The sequence below is a fragment of the Scleropages formosus genome, chromosome 8, assembly GCF_900964775.1.
Source record: "Scleropages formosus chromosome 8, fSclFor1.1, whole genome shotgun sequence".
NCBI lineage: Eukaryota > Metazoa > Chordata > Actinopteri > Osteoglossiformes > Osteoglossidae > Scleropages > Scleropages formosus.
Window position 1 is genome coordinate 27,880,275 of NC_041813.1, and position 17,101 is coordinate 27,897,375.

The 17,101-nt window shown below is 48.0% G+C and overlaps 1 protein-coding gene across 2 annotated transcripts; it reads right to left on the minus strand.

Annotated features, from left to right (window-relative positions):
• Positions 1–9,245: 9,245 nt before the first annotated feature.
• LOC108936989 (cyclin-dependent kinase 5 activator 1-like) lies at positions 9,246–15,945 on the minus strand. Of its 2 annotated transcripts, none has more exons than XM_018756691.2 (2): positions 15,869–15,945; positions 9,246–14,439 (listed from the first exon to the last, which is right to left on the minus strand). In XM_018756691.2, exon 2 carries the CDS (start codon positions 14,204–14,206, stop codon positions 13,298–13,300), a length of 909 nt encoding a protein of 302 aa, XP_018612207.1. In that variant the 5' UTR covers positions 14,207–14,439; positions 15,869–15,945; the 3' UTR covers positions 9,246–13,297. The 2 variants fall into 2 exon arrangements, with proteins under 2 accessions (XP_018612207.1, XP_018612217.1); XM_018756701.2 differs by lacking the exon at positions 15,869–15,945 and adding an exon at positions 14,815–14,913.
• Between the last annotated feature and the right edge of the window lie 1,156 nt (positions 15,946–17,101).

Sequence of the window (17,101 nt, forward strand, 5' to 3'; positions counted from 1 at the left end):
AGTATGAGATGACCACGCCGTCCCAGCGTGAACATCTGGGGGGAAGAAATGACTCCTTGCGGGGAATTACTGGTATCGTCAGTCTTCTCGGATTACGGGGATGCGCAGGAGTACGGGACGCGATCGCAGTACCGTGGTACGGAGGGCTGTGCCGGCGCTCTTCGGGCCTGCACTTACACCCAGCAGACACAAGGAAGCAGCAGATCTCGAGTTGCTCTTTGCCCCAGTTGGATACGCTGTTTTGATGCGGACCTGGTACCTGGCGCAGGACAGAAGAGAAAAGCAGGAAATGTAATTATTAAGTTTGTCCAATGCAGTTTACAGCGCTAGAAGCGCGACACTAACCGGCCTAAAATCCTTCAGCCATTTATACAACCAAGCCATGTAAGACACACACACACTACAGGCAGTTCAGTCTCTGACTCCCAGAAACACATGTTTGGGAGTAAACCCACGCCAACACAGGCAGAGCATGGAAACTGAAGACCGAGCCAGATTCGAACCCGCAGCTCAAAAGCCGCAAGGCACCAGCGCCACCCACTGGGCTACCACGTTACGTGTTCTTTAAAGCCTTTGCGCCGACGCCGTCCAACCTTTTTGGGCCTCGTGCCACACGCAGGTTGGAGGACCACGCTTGCAAAAATCGCAAGTGCCACATGGAATCTTAGAAGTCTAAAAATAAACTTATTAATTTTACTGTGTTTTATTAGAGCGCAATGTGTCTATTACTGCGATCAACAGAAATGATAATATTCATGGTAGGTGTAGCACTTATTAATAATTTTACAGTTGTTCTCCTCGTGGGCCGCACATCGGACACCGCTGATCAGGGACGCGCGCCGTGCTTCCGCACAGCACTTCTGCAACACGGGAATGAAGGCAGTCTAATTATAAAACGGTGTCTGCGCGGTGAGGGGGGGGGGGGGTGGGTCACACCCTGGGAAACGTCCTCGAGGAACCAACAATACACCGCTGTCCCGCTGTCAATCAATCTGTCTGCGGCGGGGGAAAACGCTCTCGCCTGTTTGCTTCATCTCCTTCTCCAAAGCAACACAAAAATACCCGCGGTTCCTCGACCTACAATTCGACTCTAATTATAGAACTCCGTGTCCTTGTTTACCGGATTCGTTCTCGGCGTTTGCTGAGATGAAACTGGGGCGAATGCGAATCCGCCAGCCGAAGAGGCCCCTTTCCACTCTCGATGGGTTCGGTTCTGCGGGACCTGCTGTGTCACCGGCGAATTAAACAAGGAGCCAAAAGGTGTGATTTCATCGTGTATCCTGGACAAGATCGAGCAGCAGCGGAGCCTAACCGGGGGTAGGAAGCCCCGCCTCCATCTTCGAATGAGCGAGAGTGTTGGCGCTCCTCTCGACAGAAGATTCACACCACGGGTGTCATTCACGTGTCACACCCTGCAAATAACGCTCCCCTTGGGTACTTAGCAACGGGTGATGTTCGACACCACGTACGAATCCCTCCTCCCTCCTCCTTCCCTGCTTCCTCGCCGCTCCGATCGCACCGTGCATCCATCAACAAGTCTGTGAGCGGAAGCAGCTTCCAAACAGACGGAAGGTGTAGCCACCCCCCGGACAGACGCAGCGCATCCAGATGTCACCCCAGTGCTGGCTCTTCGCTTGACGGAAGGCCTAATAAACCAGTTTGTTGTTCACTCCCTCCTGGTTCGGCGGTGTGAATCATGACCCCGTCAGTGGTTTCGGAGCCTTTCGCTAAAACGAAATAACGTCAGGTGGAGAGGTACGTTGGCAATGCGCAGAGAATCAAGAGCTCAGGGAATAAAAACAACAAACTCGTGTGTTGATGTGAAGTTTTCATCCACGTTTTTTCTGTGACCTGCAGCTGGAAGGCCTGGAGGTGTGACCACAGAGACCTCGAACCATTTGCTGTTTTTATTTTATTGTCTCCTAAGAGGAACCTGCCGGTCCGCCTGTAACTTGTGTTGTACTGCCTCTATTTTCTACACCGGTCTGGTGAATAAATACGAGTGAAAATCCCAGATTTACTGGAAGCACACTGTCTCGTGCTTCAACTGGGCAGAGCGTCCGTGAAGGTGCGTATCAGAAATTAGCTTCATGCCGGAGCTCTTTGGCGTCATCGCTGCGGTATTGCAGTAATAAATAAGATGCAAATCTTTGATGGTTGCAATTAATGTAGGGAGGAAGAGTGCAGCGTGGATTATGATTCTGAAGGGATGCAAAACGTGGATGCATCAGCTCGTGACTCCCTCTAGTGGAGATATTGATTATACATCTATCTATCTATCTATCTATCTATCTATCTATCTATCTATCTATCGATCTATCTATCGATAGGTCATTGATTATATGGGAACTGCTGCTGTTGTGGTCTCAGAACTACTTGTCAGGTACTGAGGGGCCAAAAATGTCATCAATAGCTCTCAGTACTAAGTAGATAAAATTATGTTGCAGAGAGAGGAAAGAGAGGAAAAGTTGAGGCTTGGTGTTTGACAACATGGATGTATTGGTGTCATTTTTATATTTTAAAGCGAGAGGGGAAAGAAATAGCAGCAGTGGGGTAGACCAGGAGTTCAAAACAGTAGGTTTGGGAAATGGTGTTTTGGGTGGGTGAGTCTCACAAAGTGCTGCATTTAGGTCAGGTGGAAGCATCAGCACCCCACTGCTTTCCCTGTGTCCACAGGGCTCGTGGATTCTGAGGCTGGACCGGGACTGGAAGAGACCGGTGGCATTGAATTAATGAGGCAGACTAACGCATTGGGACAATTGGGACTTTGAGGAGCAGAAAAAGGAATGATGTCCTTGAAGATCACCTGCTTTTCCCATGCGGCCACTTTCCGGACCCCGGTTACTGTCCGATGCCGGAAGCCAGGTGATTTTGTTCTGCCAAGGTGGTGAGTCTTATTAATCAGCTGAGTGCTTGTCTCACAGAGGCTCTGTGTCCCTCTGCAGGTCTGACTGTCCATGTGTGAAGCGGGTGACATGAGAAGTGATGAGTGTGTGGGAAGTGGTGAAGAGCGGAGCCATCAAACCCACAGACACTCATGCATGTGGAGCCCAACCCAGGACTAAGGTTAGAGAGGGGAGTGGTTTGACACTGGGCCATTAGTGGGGGAAATCATTCCTCTGAACTTTTTTCCCGTGACTCCACTTGGGATGAAGCAGCACGAGGGGGACCGGAGACCCTGGTAGATCACGCCAAGCGGTGACCGGTGCCGCAAACATCTGCCTGTCACACCTTCTCAAAGTCAGCCATGTCCGCCCTACCAAGCTCCTGCTGCTCTCGCTCCATTAGTCCCCTGCTGTTGTCATGCCAACTTTCCGAGAGACAGGGTTGCCATGGCAACAGTGCAGCACACTTATAGCGCTGTTATGGAATATACAAATCTTGCACTGAGTGAGCTACCACCTTCACGTTTTCTTTGTCTCGTTTCGGGATGCCGAACAAACTCGAACAGTTCCAAAAAGAAATAAAACGACATTTTCGATAAGAGCTGTGTTATATCAGGGAATCTTTTATGGCCTCATCTGCAGCGCGGTTTCAGAGACGCTGCAGTCTTTGACAGGTGGGTGTGATTATTGCTGTGCTGTAAGTGTGGGATGTCAGCGCTTGCCTTCCTCAGAAAGCATTTCACCGTTTCAATATTTTTATGCTCTATGCGGCGGGTGGCACGCTAGGCCACGCCCCCAGCCCTCAGACTGACAGCAGTACCCAGGGGGTCCTTGTTATGTTTATCACATAGTCATAAGGTTTGGTTTTCGAAAGAAGTTGGATTTAACAGAAGAAAATGAAAAGTGTGCGGTTCTTTTTTTCCCTCCCAAAACCACATTCTTGTCTTTTGCTTCACCTTCACCTCAAAGTCTTCATCCCTCCAAGACTGAGACTTTCTTTCGTCTCTGAACTGGAGACACGATCCTGAATTTCCAGCCCCTGTTATCCACTTTATGTAAGCAAATCCCTCCATGGACCAGATCTCCATGCTAAATAACTGCCTTCTGCTTTCTAGACTCTTCTCCAAGCCAGGCTATTCACGACTCATTATCTGCTTTCTCCTCCTGCTCAAACAACCACGTGTAATTTCCCCTTTTACGTCGGTACAGATGAGTTCCTTCTGCATTATTTACATTCATTCATTTAGCAGATGCTTTTCTCCAAAGTAAATTACAATCTGAAGCTTCTTAGAATTATTTACCAATTTATACAGCTGGGTAATTTAGGGCAAGTACCTTGCTCAAGGGTACTACAGCTGGTGTTGGGATTTGAACCCACAACCTTTGGGCCTGCAATTAACCAGTAACCAGTATGCTACCAACTTGCACGTTACCTATTGAGTACAATGTGCTTTTTGTTTCCAACACTTTGCCCACAAAATTCTGTGTGTGTGTGTGTGTGTGTGTGTGTGTGTGTGTGTGTGTGTGTGTGCGTAGAGGAAGACTGATGCTTGTGATGAGCCACGCACCCATGTCCCGACACCACTTGCTGCGCTATGAGGCAGCTCTCCTGTAGCTTCCGCTGCGCAGATGCTGTACGGATCAGAGCTGCCTGCTCTATTTTTAGCAGCGTTACAAAGCGCTGCCTGCGCAGGATGGAGGACACACACACACCGCATTCCCCTCCACGCTTTCCACACGTCTCTCGCTTCCCCACGCTCTCCCTTTAAGATGCCTTGCCGTCCATTCCCTCCGTCCCGTTCCCATGAGCCCCTGGGCCCATCGAGACCATATTTCTCATCAGCTCTGACGGAGAACAGGGTAAAACTCATCTTGAGGACCGTGCTATAGGAGCCGGACAGGAGACTCCTCCGCCCTCTCCGTGGAAGCGCCACGTGACAAGTGTTTCTCCAAACAGCATCCACGAACATCTACACCGAGACAGAGTTTGAAAATCAGGGTAATGTACTGCGAGGTCCTTTGCTTTTATTTAAATAATTTACTCTCCGAGAAGCCTCTTTAACTTGCGTTCAGTTTTCAGACACCATCTCCTCCACTGCCGTGCCCCCCCAGCCTCCGTGCCTCCATTCCCCACTCCCGCTGACTGTTTACAGCCTCCCCGTTTGAAGTATCTCTTGGTCCCGGGGATGCAGTTGCCATGGTTACTGCCCGATCCATGTCTGTTTGGCATTTAAAGGGTCATTAGCCCTTTTGGCTGGATCTTCCTCCCTGAGAGCGCTGACCATGAAGCACCATTTTAGCACCTTTAATCAGGCGTGTCGTCCTGCCTCTCTTCTCTCCTGCCAGAGGGGCTGTGTGACCTTGCTGCGCCTGGGCCAAGGACACACACACAACGTGCGCATCCACTCTCTTCCCGCCTTCCTTCGTTTCCAAGACCTGGACCAGAGATGCTCTGTGAGGGCTGCAGGGTCCTTCCCAACACTCAGCAGGTGGAACCGAGCATTTGTCTCCATAAAGTGCCGTTTGTTGGCAAAAATAAGCCGTTGATGGGGAAGTTTCTCAGTCAGCTCATGATTCATACCTACCACAGCCAAACAATGATTCAGGTTAATGAGCCGAGTTCTGGAGCAACAAGAGAACCTGTGGAGCTCGGAACCCCTCTAATAGGACTCGATACCCCTGAGCGTGAGCCTGTTGGCTTTTTCCTTCTCCCTCCTCTCTCTGACCCTCCGATACCCCCTGTGCTGCAGCAGTTCAGCCTGCTAGGAGCGCCTGCAGGCTTGGAGATGGGTCTGGCTGAGTCAGCCCACGTGTGTGTGTGTGTGTGTGTGTGTGTGTGTGTGTGTGTATGTGCATGTGTGTGGTGCCCTACTTCCCTGCACTGTCCCTGTTCTGCACCACATGCTGCCGCAGTGAGACAGGACTGCAGTGCTGAGCCTCCATGACGGTTCCTGTCAGAGCCCCACCCATCCCCAACAGCCCCCCCCCCCCCCCCCGCCGTGCGCAGAGCTCAACCCATTCACCCAGATTTCCCCCGCTAGCTCACCCCCAGTTGCCACCCACCTCATCTATTTACTTGTAAGCCCAATCAGCAAAATGCAGAACCCGCAGTCCTACTCAGGTACACTCTCGTGATTAACGTTCAGGAAGAACTTACATCCGCTGAGGACACACTGACCATGATGCAGTGGTGGGTGAGGAGAAGGACTGGTGTGATGAGGCTTCACTTTGGATACCCAGTTTATTAGAAGAAGGGAATATGCCTCACTCCAGCAAAACTGGAGGATTTTTATCATAATAATGTTGATTATGCCCCCCCCCCACCCGAGGACAGCACCCCAAAAACTCAGACCCAGGCAGTGAGAACAGTTCTACACTCGCTGGACAGTTCGAGAGCAGGAGATGCTGCCTACACACACACGGTTATGAAAGCAATCCTCGGAAAACAAACACTTTTGAAAATTGCTTTTCTAGCGCTCCCAACCCACCTTCGCCGACACACAGAGCGCATCACACATGTTGCAGAACTAATCTGGAGAACGTTTCCATAGCAACCCCCTAAACTCCTCCACCTGTCCTGGCTGCTGCGGCCGACCAATAGGAGAGCAGGATTCGTGTGCTCCGTCTCCTGCTGGTAGAGCTTCCTTCTGAGACTCATGAGAGGGATGCAGTACTTGTAAATTTACAGTAAAGCAGTGTAAAAGTTTGGTAGATGCTGCTCCATGACCCGTTGCTATAACATTCTAATCTGTTATGCTGATCCATTGCGCTGATCTGTAATGGACGCATATACAATACATGAACGTTCAGCTCTTTCATGCAGCGACACACGTTGTGTAGCAAGGACCACAGATTCTTAACAAGATCTGCTGGCTTTGGAGGTAACGGTAATGTTGGCGGACCTTCCCAGGGAGCAGGCCGGACCTGAGCGTCCTGCCGTGTTCTCATCTGTGGAAACAGAGCAGACGGCAGACGTGGAGTCAGGCAGCAGAAGAAGCACGCAAAGGGGTGACGTCTGGTCCACGGTTGGCAGCGTGCTCCGATGGCTGCTCATCCACTGAGATGAGCAGTCTGCACCCATTTACCGCACAGTCCCAGCGTGCTTCAGGGTGAGAATAATCGATCACACCCTGTTCCAGATCACTGCTGGGGGAGTGGCTCAAGTCCCAGGAAAAAGCAGCAAAAAAAAAAAATCTGAAGTGTTAAGTGGCACAGACTGCCCCACAGGATGTCGTCTGGTGCATTAGGCTGGAAGCCCGTAACTGTAGGTCAACCAGCACGGGTGCACTGACCCTGAGGGGATGTTGCCATGGAAACACCTCCATTCAGGCTTCAGTTGACACCGATGTCAAGATAATGTGCTGCAGCAACACAGCAATGCTCAGCATCTTGTTCTTTATGACTTTGCTTCTCCGCACCGAGATGAAGAGCTGTTTAGGAATGTTGAAGTCCAGGAAGAGCACCCTGCACCCACCAATGTTGTTAAGTGCCATCGAGTCTCCAGAAACTTCTGTCCTCCGCTCATGCTCTTAGTGATGAAACGGATGTCCTGTGTCACCGTGATTGAGCCCATCTCTGGCTGCTGGTTGTCGTCTTAATTTTCTTTCAACTTTCTCAAGCATTAGATTTTTTGAGGGAATCCCATCTTTGCACGGTATGTCCAAAGCAGGCTAACCCCAGATTCATCATTTGTCCTTCTAATGAGAGTTCAGCTTTGTTTGATCCAGCACCAACCAATACAACACTGGCTATTGACCGAACATCAGCCAGTACCATACTGATTACTACCAAAGGCGAGCGCCCACCAACGGAGTATTGGAAGTCTGCCAAAATATAAATATGGCCAGATTCTGATGAGTGACTTCTACTGGAAGATGATGGCTACAAAGGAGTAGTGAATGAGGTCCCGGTGAGGTTCCTAAAGAGGGACGTCAATGTTCACAACTGTCCACTTGGCTTATTCTGTGTGTACAGGGATGTCTGCCCCACAGACAGTGGTCTGTTGCTCACTGCGACACACCTGCTCTGCTCATCCAGCAGGGAGACTTACAAAGTGTTGGCAAATTTTCAGCACATGTAGCTCAGCTACAGAATGGTGCCACAGCTTGTATATATAGGAATAGGCAGAGATTAACGCTTATTTACTTAGTCTCTGCAGGTCTTCCCTGAATTTGCTCATCACCACCATTCAAAAACAGTAACGTTGGGATCATATTCAGTGTGTCGAATATTTTTGAATTTTTTATATATGGTACCTGTGAGTATATTCCTTCAAATAAATCAGTACTAAAATAATTGCAATATGTTTCATTATTTTAAAAAATGCCTCATTATATTACCACGTGGAACCGAGGGAGCCGGGACGGCTGGACCGCAGTGCAGAGTCGTTCGTCTGGAGTCAAGGGATCAGGCAAGTTCTCGGTGTCGGGGCCAGGCAAAGGGTCGGTTGATTGGCAGGTCGGGGTCAGAGCGAAGATCCATGGGCGTGGTCAGGGGACGAAGGGGAAGGGTCGGTCGAGCGGCGATCGGCATTGGAAGGACGATCCGTAGACGTGGTTGGAAAACAAAGCGAGGGATCGATAACCGGAGAACGTGAACTGTGAACTAGAGATGTGTGTGAACGACACGTCACGAGGAAGGGCAGTTGTCTCTGACTGGGCTTCGTGGCCCTGGCTTTCGATTGTAAATTCCTTCTCTTGACACAGGAAAATCCTTTCCTGGATTGGGGCCTTGTCGTGACGGAAGGGTTTGCGTGATCTAGGGATCTCCAGAGCTATATCGTCAGGAGCAGTATGCTCCTGATGGGGTCTCCCATGGCGACCAGGTCTGGAGTGAAGATCCAGACTAACACGATCCAAAAAACCCTTATGACGAATGTAAACAAGTCAACGTTTACCCTGCCCGGAACAGGGTCACCAGGACCTACCCCTGGAGCCAGACCTGGAGGTACTGTTCCTAGGCGAGCACCTGGTGGCCGGACATCCCACATAACCCGACCGGGCTCAACACGAAAAGGCAACATGGGGGGGCCATGTGGGCCCACCACCCACAAGGTCCAGCATGGGGGTCAGGTGCAATGCCTTTCACTGCAACCCTAGAAGGACTAAGCAGCCTAGATGATGGATGGATGGATGGATGGATACAGGAAAACTGATTAATTTCAAACACAAACTGGCATAACTTGATCTCCTAAAGACTTTTTAGCTCGAGCTCACGATTTAGCGACCCCCTTTTTCAACAGTGTGCACTCATGTTCAAAGGACACCATAAAGGGCCACGTCACGGGATTTTGAAGGTTTCTCGGCACTCACACAAAACACGTGGAAAGATTCATTTTGGTACTGTGAACAATCAGTGCTCTTTATTTCTCGTCAAAGTAACAAAAACAGTAAGAATGAGCAGAAAAAATGCAGCAGAACAGCTGAAACAATGCGAGCTCGCGCCGATCATCTACGCACACTCTGCCCCATCCCACCAGTTAAGACTCCACTCCATCCCTCCAGTAAACCCAGCTGTCCAGACTGGTGCAGTGCACACACACATCATCTCACACACACGAATTCGCTGTGTGTGTGTCTCCTTCTGCTATAACACATTGTTCTGCTCTAAAAGGTGTACGCAACACAAAACACGAGAAGAGAGAAAAATACTTATTATTCTAAACTTTTCCAAAGTATTTTACAATCAACTACATAGTGCTGCATGTAAGAAAAGATGGCACATCAGGCTGAAAGGGGAAGCAAAGTGGAGGACCCCAGACCTTGTGTCCGGCGTTTACCATTCATGTAAACACTCAAGCGTGGTGAGATTGTCTATGACACCACACAACAGAAAAAGCAGATAGTAATGATCTCGGTGGGCTCTTGTCACATGTGCTTAAAGTCTCAATGCAGGCCGAAGGTTCAACCTCATCTGGCTGTGGTGGGGTGGTCTTAGAAGGTGAAATCTGGCCTCTTACCCAATGCAAAGTCATAGATTTAAGACTCCTGGTTGAAGCTGTGCTGTGCAGTGCTGGCAGCAGTGGGCTGAGAAATGAGTGAAGCTATTTAAAAGTCCCAACTTTGTGTTGCATAAAATATTCAGAACGAATAAGATGTTGAACGTTGCTTTGTTCTCAGGATTCCAGCTTCTCTGATCTGCAGGGAAGTTGTTCTCCCCATAAAACGGCATCCTGGATGTGAATTGATACCTGACGCATCTTTAGTTTGCACCCCAGTTCCTCAAAGTCAAAACTCCCATCTCAGGGAACATAAATTCATGATATGATGCTTTTTCTTAGCCAGTTTCAACTGTAGAATCATTAATAAATTTCTCCTCTTCTTATCCAGTTGTTCAGGGCCAATACACTGCGTGGCAAGATAAATGAGACTTTTATGTGGAATATCAGTAAAATAGCTTGTAAACCAGCACTGGTTCAGGTGGAAAGCTTCCAGATGTCACCAGCTCCATATTTTGTGACAGGATTTATAATGTATTTTGTCTCTTTGCCCTGTTAACAAATGTGTTCTGCTCGTCGTGTAGATAACACCACCATCCTTGGCGGGTATTCGTCTGTCATATATGCACTCCCTCCTTTGTTTTCATTTTTTTTTGGGGTTCTACAGGCTCCTTCTGTAAATGATTCCTACCTCCATCTCATTGAAATTTACAGAAAAATAGCAACAAAATATTATAGCATTTTTAAGGTGTTGACCTTTATGGAGTGTTTTCTTTTCTTCAGAATTTACTACCTTGAGGGGACATTTTTTTTCCCCAAAATGTCACTTCAAGGTGTAGGAAAAATAGACGTAAAGCACAGATGATTTAATCAAATAATTTAGCTTAAAATAAACATGGCACCTGTTTTTCAAATCAACTTTTACACCAACATGACAATGTGGCACCTGTAAACAAGTGGCATCTACGCATATCTGCCTACCTAAAACTACGTTGTGTTTAAGTGTGTATAACATGACACCTACTGAAAATACTATCAACAAGAAATATTTTGTACTCTCCTCCCAGTCCAAATGTATTTGCACATCATTCGCTAAATCCAAAACTAGAAATTTAACTTACAAAGTGCAAAAATGTGACAACACTGCACAGATTAATATGGGACATATCTCCCTATTGTCTTAATTACCCATAAACTAGTATCATGGAAGATGCTGATGACGGGAGGGACTTACTTTCATTTACCTCTGAGGTCTTACTTCTAAGTACAGTACTGCATCTGAAACTTGACGCAAGGAGCGTTTCGGTATCGCTCAGTTTGGCCTCAACCTGTTTACTTTGCGATTGTTAAGAGCGGTTCATTGGTCTTCCCACAAAAATGAGTTTTGTCTTTGGGAGCAATAAGCAGATTTTACGGGATATTAATTTTCTAAATAAGCAAATAAATCTGATTCTCCAAAACAGTTTAATTGATCTGTATTGCACTACAGGATCTCTGGGCTAAGAATATTTCAAACTGTGAAAATAATGAAGGTTACCAATAAGCAGACCCTACATGGGTTACGCACATAGGGCTTTATCATCGATCAGTTAGCCTCGGTGGGAAGATGATGGGCAGGGTGTGGGCTAAATTTTGTCGTATAGTCTTGATAGAAAGCAGTATGATGTAACATACAGTCCGTAACTCGGATGAGCTTCGGTTAGGTTGGGTAATCTGTGTCTTGTCCGCACCGGCTAACTGAGAGTAATGGAATTTGCGATACAGGATTTTACAGTGCATGAATCTTTGGGATACAACAAAACGGTTTGCCCTCAATTGACACGGTTGTTAGGACCTGGTTAGATCACAGATGATAATTCCACTCAGTACCATATGCAGCAAACTGTGGAAGTCACGAGACTGCGGAGTCCCTCTCCGGCAAACTCGTAATTCATCTGATGAAGTCACAAATCATTTTTGGGCTCATCCCCTCACTGAGGATCATTTTGCCTCAAAGGTATATGACTTCCTATTAGACCTGCTAGATTTTTTTTTTAACATGTTCTAAGAAAAAAATTGAAGATACACAAAATCAGTTTTGCACATTTCAATATACTTCAAGTATGTTCGTGATGAACTGCGGTATACTAAAAATACACTGAAACCGTAGATACCAAGTTCCATCTCAACTCGTGTAGTTTTTAATTCATCAGTTTACGTCAGCTGTGGTCCACCTCCATGTGATGCGGAACGTTTTGTCAGTAATGTACCTAAAAAAGTAAGCAGTCATCAGAGCTCCCTTGAATTTTCTGCTGAGCTTTGGACTGCTTTGATTTCTGTCGAACTTGTGTCTCAACGTGGCACTGGGGATCACGCGGCCCTGAGCTTTCATCCCTATGAAGAAGGTGGACCTGTCTTTCTGCTGACTTAGTGACAACAGCATAATATCATCACATTAATGGATGGGGGACATAACTAAGCAGTGACCTCTGTTAGATCATGCCAATTTTGAGGGTTGTCCTTCCAGGCCCCACAGAAGCCTGCAACACACTGCTTAGATAATTATACCTACAAGGCAAAAACCTGCAGTGGGTATTTCCAAAAGCATTTATTTTCTCGTCCCAGACGAAAAGTAAAGCAGGTCATCCCTAACACTTTGAAACGTCTTCCCTTCGCTCTCTTTGCCTTGCCAAGCTTGCTGCTGTATTCTGCGCCTTCCGTTTGTCCCTCCCGCTCATCGTCACTGGTGAAAAGGAGCCACCGTTGCAGCAGCTGCAGTGGAAAGCGTGAGCATTTGTACCTCCCAGCCCCGGACATCGCAGGACACCAGTCACGTGCCGTGGGCACGGACACACACATAGGCAATGGCACGAACCAGGGAGGATTAACGCCTACAGCACCCCTCATACATAGTCCAATACAAACAGCTCGCTGTGGATTACTACTGATGTCCCATCTTTCTTTTTTAATGTTTCCTTTTCTTTTTTTTTTTTTTAACGTTTTTAAATACGTTTTCATGTTTCTGTGTCTATTTACAGTGCATACATAACATACTATATATGCAGTACATGTTCTTTTTGTCCGACATTTCGAGTCTCCGTCACAAAATATCCCCAGTAAAATCCAAATATCTGGTTTTATTCCAGGTCTAACAATTCTGTTTTATTACTTCTATAGTGTTTTTGTTTTTATGCTCTAAGTTAATACTGACGTTTCCCACGTGTTCAGTATGTGAGCTTCAGATATGCTAACAATCTGCCTGTCGTGACACTTCTGAAATATTTTCTGGCCAGCTGCATTCCAAAAATCTGATTCAAGATCTTCATTTTTAGTGGGAACATTCCAGCTAAATTATTTATATGTATTTGTACCTATTGTGAGTTGGAAAACAACGCCCAAACTGGTGTCTCCCGGTTTTGCACATCCAGCTCAGCTTCTTAAAAGTATAAATGCCAGACCAGAGTCCCTGTCCTACATTTGCTTGACCCAGCATCCCTCACCGGTCCAGACCTATGAGAAGGTGACTCTCTTCCTTCTCGCTTTCCTTCTTGAGATCGGCAAAAACCTGGGTGAAGTAATGAGGGTCAGAGTTGATCTGGAGCATCTTGGCACTCATGAGGTTAATGATAGAGAGGCAGCGGTCCCAGAAAGCCTCCTTGCAGCTCTCCACCAAGAAGGGTTTCAGTGGGTAGGAGATCTCGTTGCCCATGTAGGAGTAGGACAGATACAGGCAAGTCAGAAGAGAGGCCTGCAGCTCCTGCTCCGTGGCCACTTCCGAGGAGACCACATCCCTGCACAGCATGTAGACGAACACCACGTTGGCAGGGGTGATGAAGCCTTGGTCTTGCCACCCCTGCAGCAGGAGGGAGCGGTCTACGCTGCGCAACCACAGCACCGGGTCGCTCGGAGACAGCTGCTTGAGTCGGAAACACCTCCGACACAGGAACTCGCCCAGGCAGCGCAACAGCTCACTGGTGGAGGCCTGGACGATGACTCGCTTGGGCGTGCCCGCCGCGGTGCTGCCGTTGGCCAGCGTTGACTTCTTGGCCGAGGACACCACATCACCTGTAGTCTTGGAGCTTGGGATGGAGGCGCCTACTGGTTCCTGGGCAAATGTGGCGAGGTCGGCGCATGACTGTGACTTTTTTATGTTCTGGTTGTTGAGGTTGCTCACATTGTTCTGGTACGTTGAGTCTGGCTGGACCTTCTTGGAGCCCTTCCTTTTGGCCGAGACAGCCACGATTCGTTTCCAGGGCAACACATTGATGAGCGAGTGACGTTTCAGGTTCTTGTCCTTGGCGTTCTTGCTGTTCTGTACAGCTGTGTAGTGGCCCACGGTGGCTGGCCCATCCTCAAAAAGCGTTGCCTTCCGGTAGCTAGGGGATAGCGAGAGCACGGTACCCATTGTACCCGTGGTGAAAGCCGGTGGGGCAAGAAGGACAAGTCAGCCTTGCTTTAAAGGCGATCAGAGCGAACGATGGTATCTGCGTGACAGTTTGCGTCACTGAGTAACCGTCTGCATGGACCAGTTTCTCTTGTACGCCCTAACTGGATGGACAGTCTGCTGGGGGTCTGTCAGAGGGGATTTCTTTGCTCTCTCTGCTGCCGATCAGCTCCGTCCAGGTGAGGAGGCTGCATCTAAGAAGCAAAAACAGAACTTCACCGTGAGCCCGAGCAGTACGTGCAGATAACGCCTGTTTTTGGCCGACCAAAGCTAAATCAAGTACAACTGGATCATAATTACACATCAGTCTCTTTAATACTTCTCAGAAATGTCATTAGTGAATGTTCTGTATACAATTTACGCCTAAAATACAGTGCAGCTCCTGTACAGATGGTCATGTTCGCTTCCATTTTCATAAGTGCATTGATACACAAAAATATTGATCTGAATTTCAGGCCAATCAGATCAAACAAAAATTGTATAAATTGGAATGATTTAACTCTTAATATTTAAATTGGTCTTCCTAAGCGATAAATAGACAACTCAAAAATATATGTTGTATTATTCACCTGTAATTCCCAAATTTAAGAACAGCAGGAGCCTGCATGTTAATCCCAGTCACTTTGGGTATATTTTTGGAAAACAGAGAACTGCAACAATACTCTGCGCTTCCGATAATCCGAATAATTCGCGTTTCCCACGTGCTGGCCGCTCAACGTCACCGTGTTTGGCGTGACGTCACCATGGATACGGCGGACGTCGAAATCGTTCTTTGTGACGTAGAAGGGCGAAAATCGCACGCAGCCTCGCGCGGCACATTCACAAAGGCACTCCGTTCTCTCCGTGCGGCTGGAAAATATATGTCGCGCGTGCACAATTTCCGCGCAGAATTCTGTCATTCTCTCCTGTTATGGCTATTTGGATTCCTCGGTTATCATGTCGTGGAATTTAAAATCTAAAATTAAATATATATGTGTGTGTGTGTGTATGTATGTACAGCACCGCACTGTGCTCATCCGTTTTTAAAACAATCCTATTTATAAATTATATATATTCACATAGATGTGCATATTGGATTGTTTTAAAAACGGATGAGCACAGTGCGGTGCTGTAAATAAATAAGCGTCAGCATCCATCTTAGGTGTAAGATGGGAGCCATGGCATAAAATGTAAACACGGCGAGACGCTGTAGGCAGACAAAACATTCGCAAACGCATCGCATTTTGTTGCGTAAATGTGTGTTATTTTCCAAAGATAAGTTATATATGGAAAGCGCTTCCTAGGCATCCCGAACCTTGTCATCTCTATCTATGCCATTATCATTACAATCGACATTCAAAGGGGGAAAAAAAGCAGGAGCCTGGTGAGTTTCCCCCCGAACAAATAGACGGCGCGGCTTTGTCGGGACGCGGGCGCATCTTCCCGTTTCGTTCGCACGATCCCCGGCGTTTTCACGCACGGACCGCACGCGCGCGGAGACAGCCCTACACGCACGTCGGCTACCTCACCTGCGTGTGATGTCCGGAACTCATGTAATGTGAAAAGGACGAAGCGAAGGCACGTCGCCGGGAAACAAACAGCACATCGGACAAAAGAGCGATATGATAATGAAGCGCTACTCACTGAAGGTGGGATGGATGGCGCTCCGAGGTGCTCCGGCGAGGTACAAGCGGGAGGAGCTCCTTCGCTGCGCTGCGCTGCGCCGCGCTGCGCTGCCCCCTTTCCGCCCCGAGCGTAACTCGCACTGTCCGGCTGCCCTGCTGCCCGGCTGCGGGTGCGCTGTCCAAGGTGCTGGAGCGGGAAGGGCGGCTGGCTCAACGACGCCTCTTAACGGTCATGCAAGAAGGTCGGGCAGCCGCGATGAGTCCTCCGCTCACCCCCCACAGGAGGAGGAGGAGGAGGAGGAGGAGGAGGAGGAGAGACCGATTATTCCCAACAACAAAACCTTGGAAAAACCTTTAAATAACCACAATCCCGCTGCCTTCTCATCAGAACGCAGAGCAATTTGCGTAACGCTTCTAATCTTCCTCTCTGGAGCGACTCTGTAGATGCAGAAGGGTCAATGTGTGTGAAATAATGACAATGAAAGCGAAGCACGGAATAGGAAGCGAACGGGCAAACCCGCTGCGCCTCGACGCCCAGGATGTGCAGCCCCTGTGATGAAGAGGACAGATGGGGGAATGACAGAGCGATGATGATGCACTCTGTTATTGGTTTTCCCCAGGAGGGGTGGGGTGGTGCTGAGTTTTCGTATCTCCGGCACAGCTCGGCGTGTCCGATGCCGTATGGGCCCAACGCGGGGCCGCCGCCGAACCGGCCCTTTACCGTAACACAGCAGCCGCGTCCACAAAATGAACACGTCACGGAAATTTGTAATGTCACTGGGCTATAGAGTTTACCTAAAATACTACATAAACACATACAGACCTACTTTAGATTATTCTCATTGTATTAATATCATCTGCATTTTGTTTTCGTCGATTACATTGCTTTAAGCTTGATCATAGCCATCGAAAGTTCAATTCATCAATAGACCGATCCATTGGTCAACCCGTGAATCGACTGCTCCATCGGTCCACTCATCCATCCATTCAATTATGAATTTTTTCTAAAACTAAGTGACTTTGACACTTTTCTTCACAGAGTTTCAAATAAAACGGAGCAACAAACAAATTTTGGGCAATATTTCTGTATATAGAAGTTATTTTTGTGAATTATTTTGCTCTTGGTAATGCTGCTGTAGCTTCACCCGCATTGCTTCGGTACGTGCAGCTGTATAGGTATGAAGGTGTAAAAGTGGTACAAATTGCGTTGAAGAAAAGCATTTGGTATGCAAATGATTTCAGGTGGAACTGA

Excerpts from the sequence above, each read along its gene's own strand:
- LOC108936989 (XM_018756691.2), bottom strand. The coding sequence starts at position 14,206 with ATGGGTACCGTGCTCTCGCTATCCCCTAGCTACCGGAAGGCAACGCTT.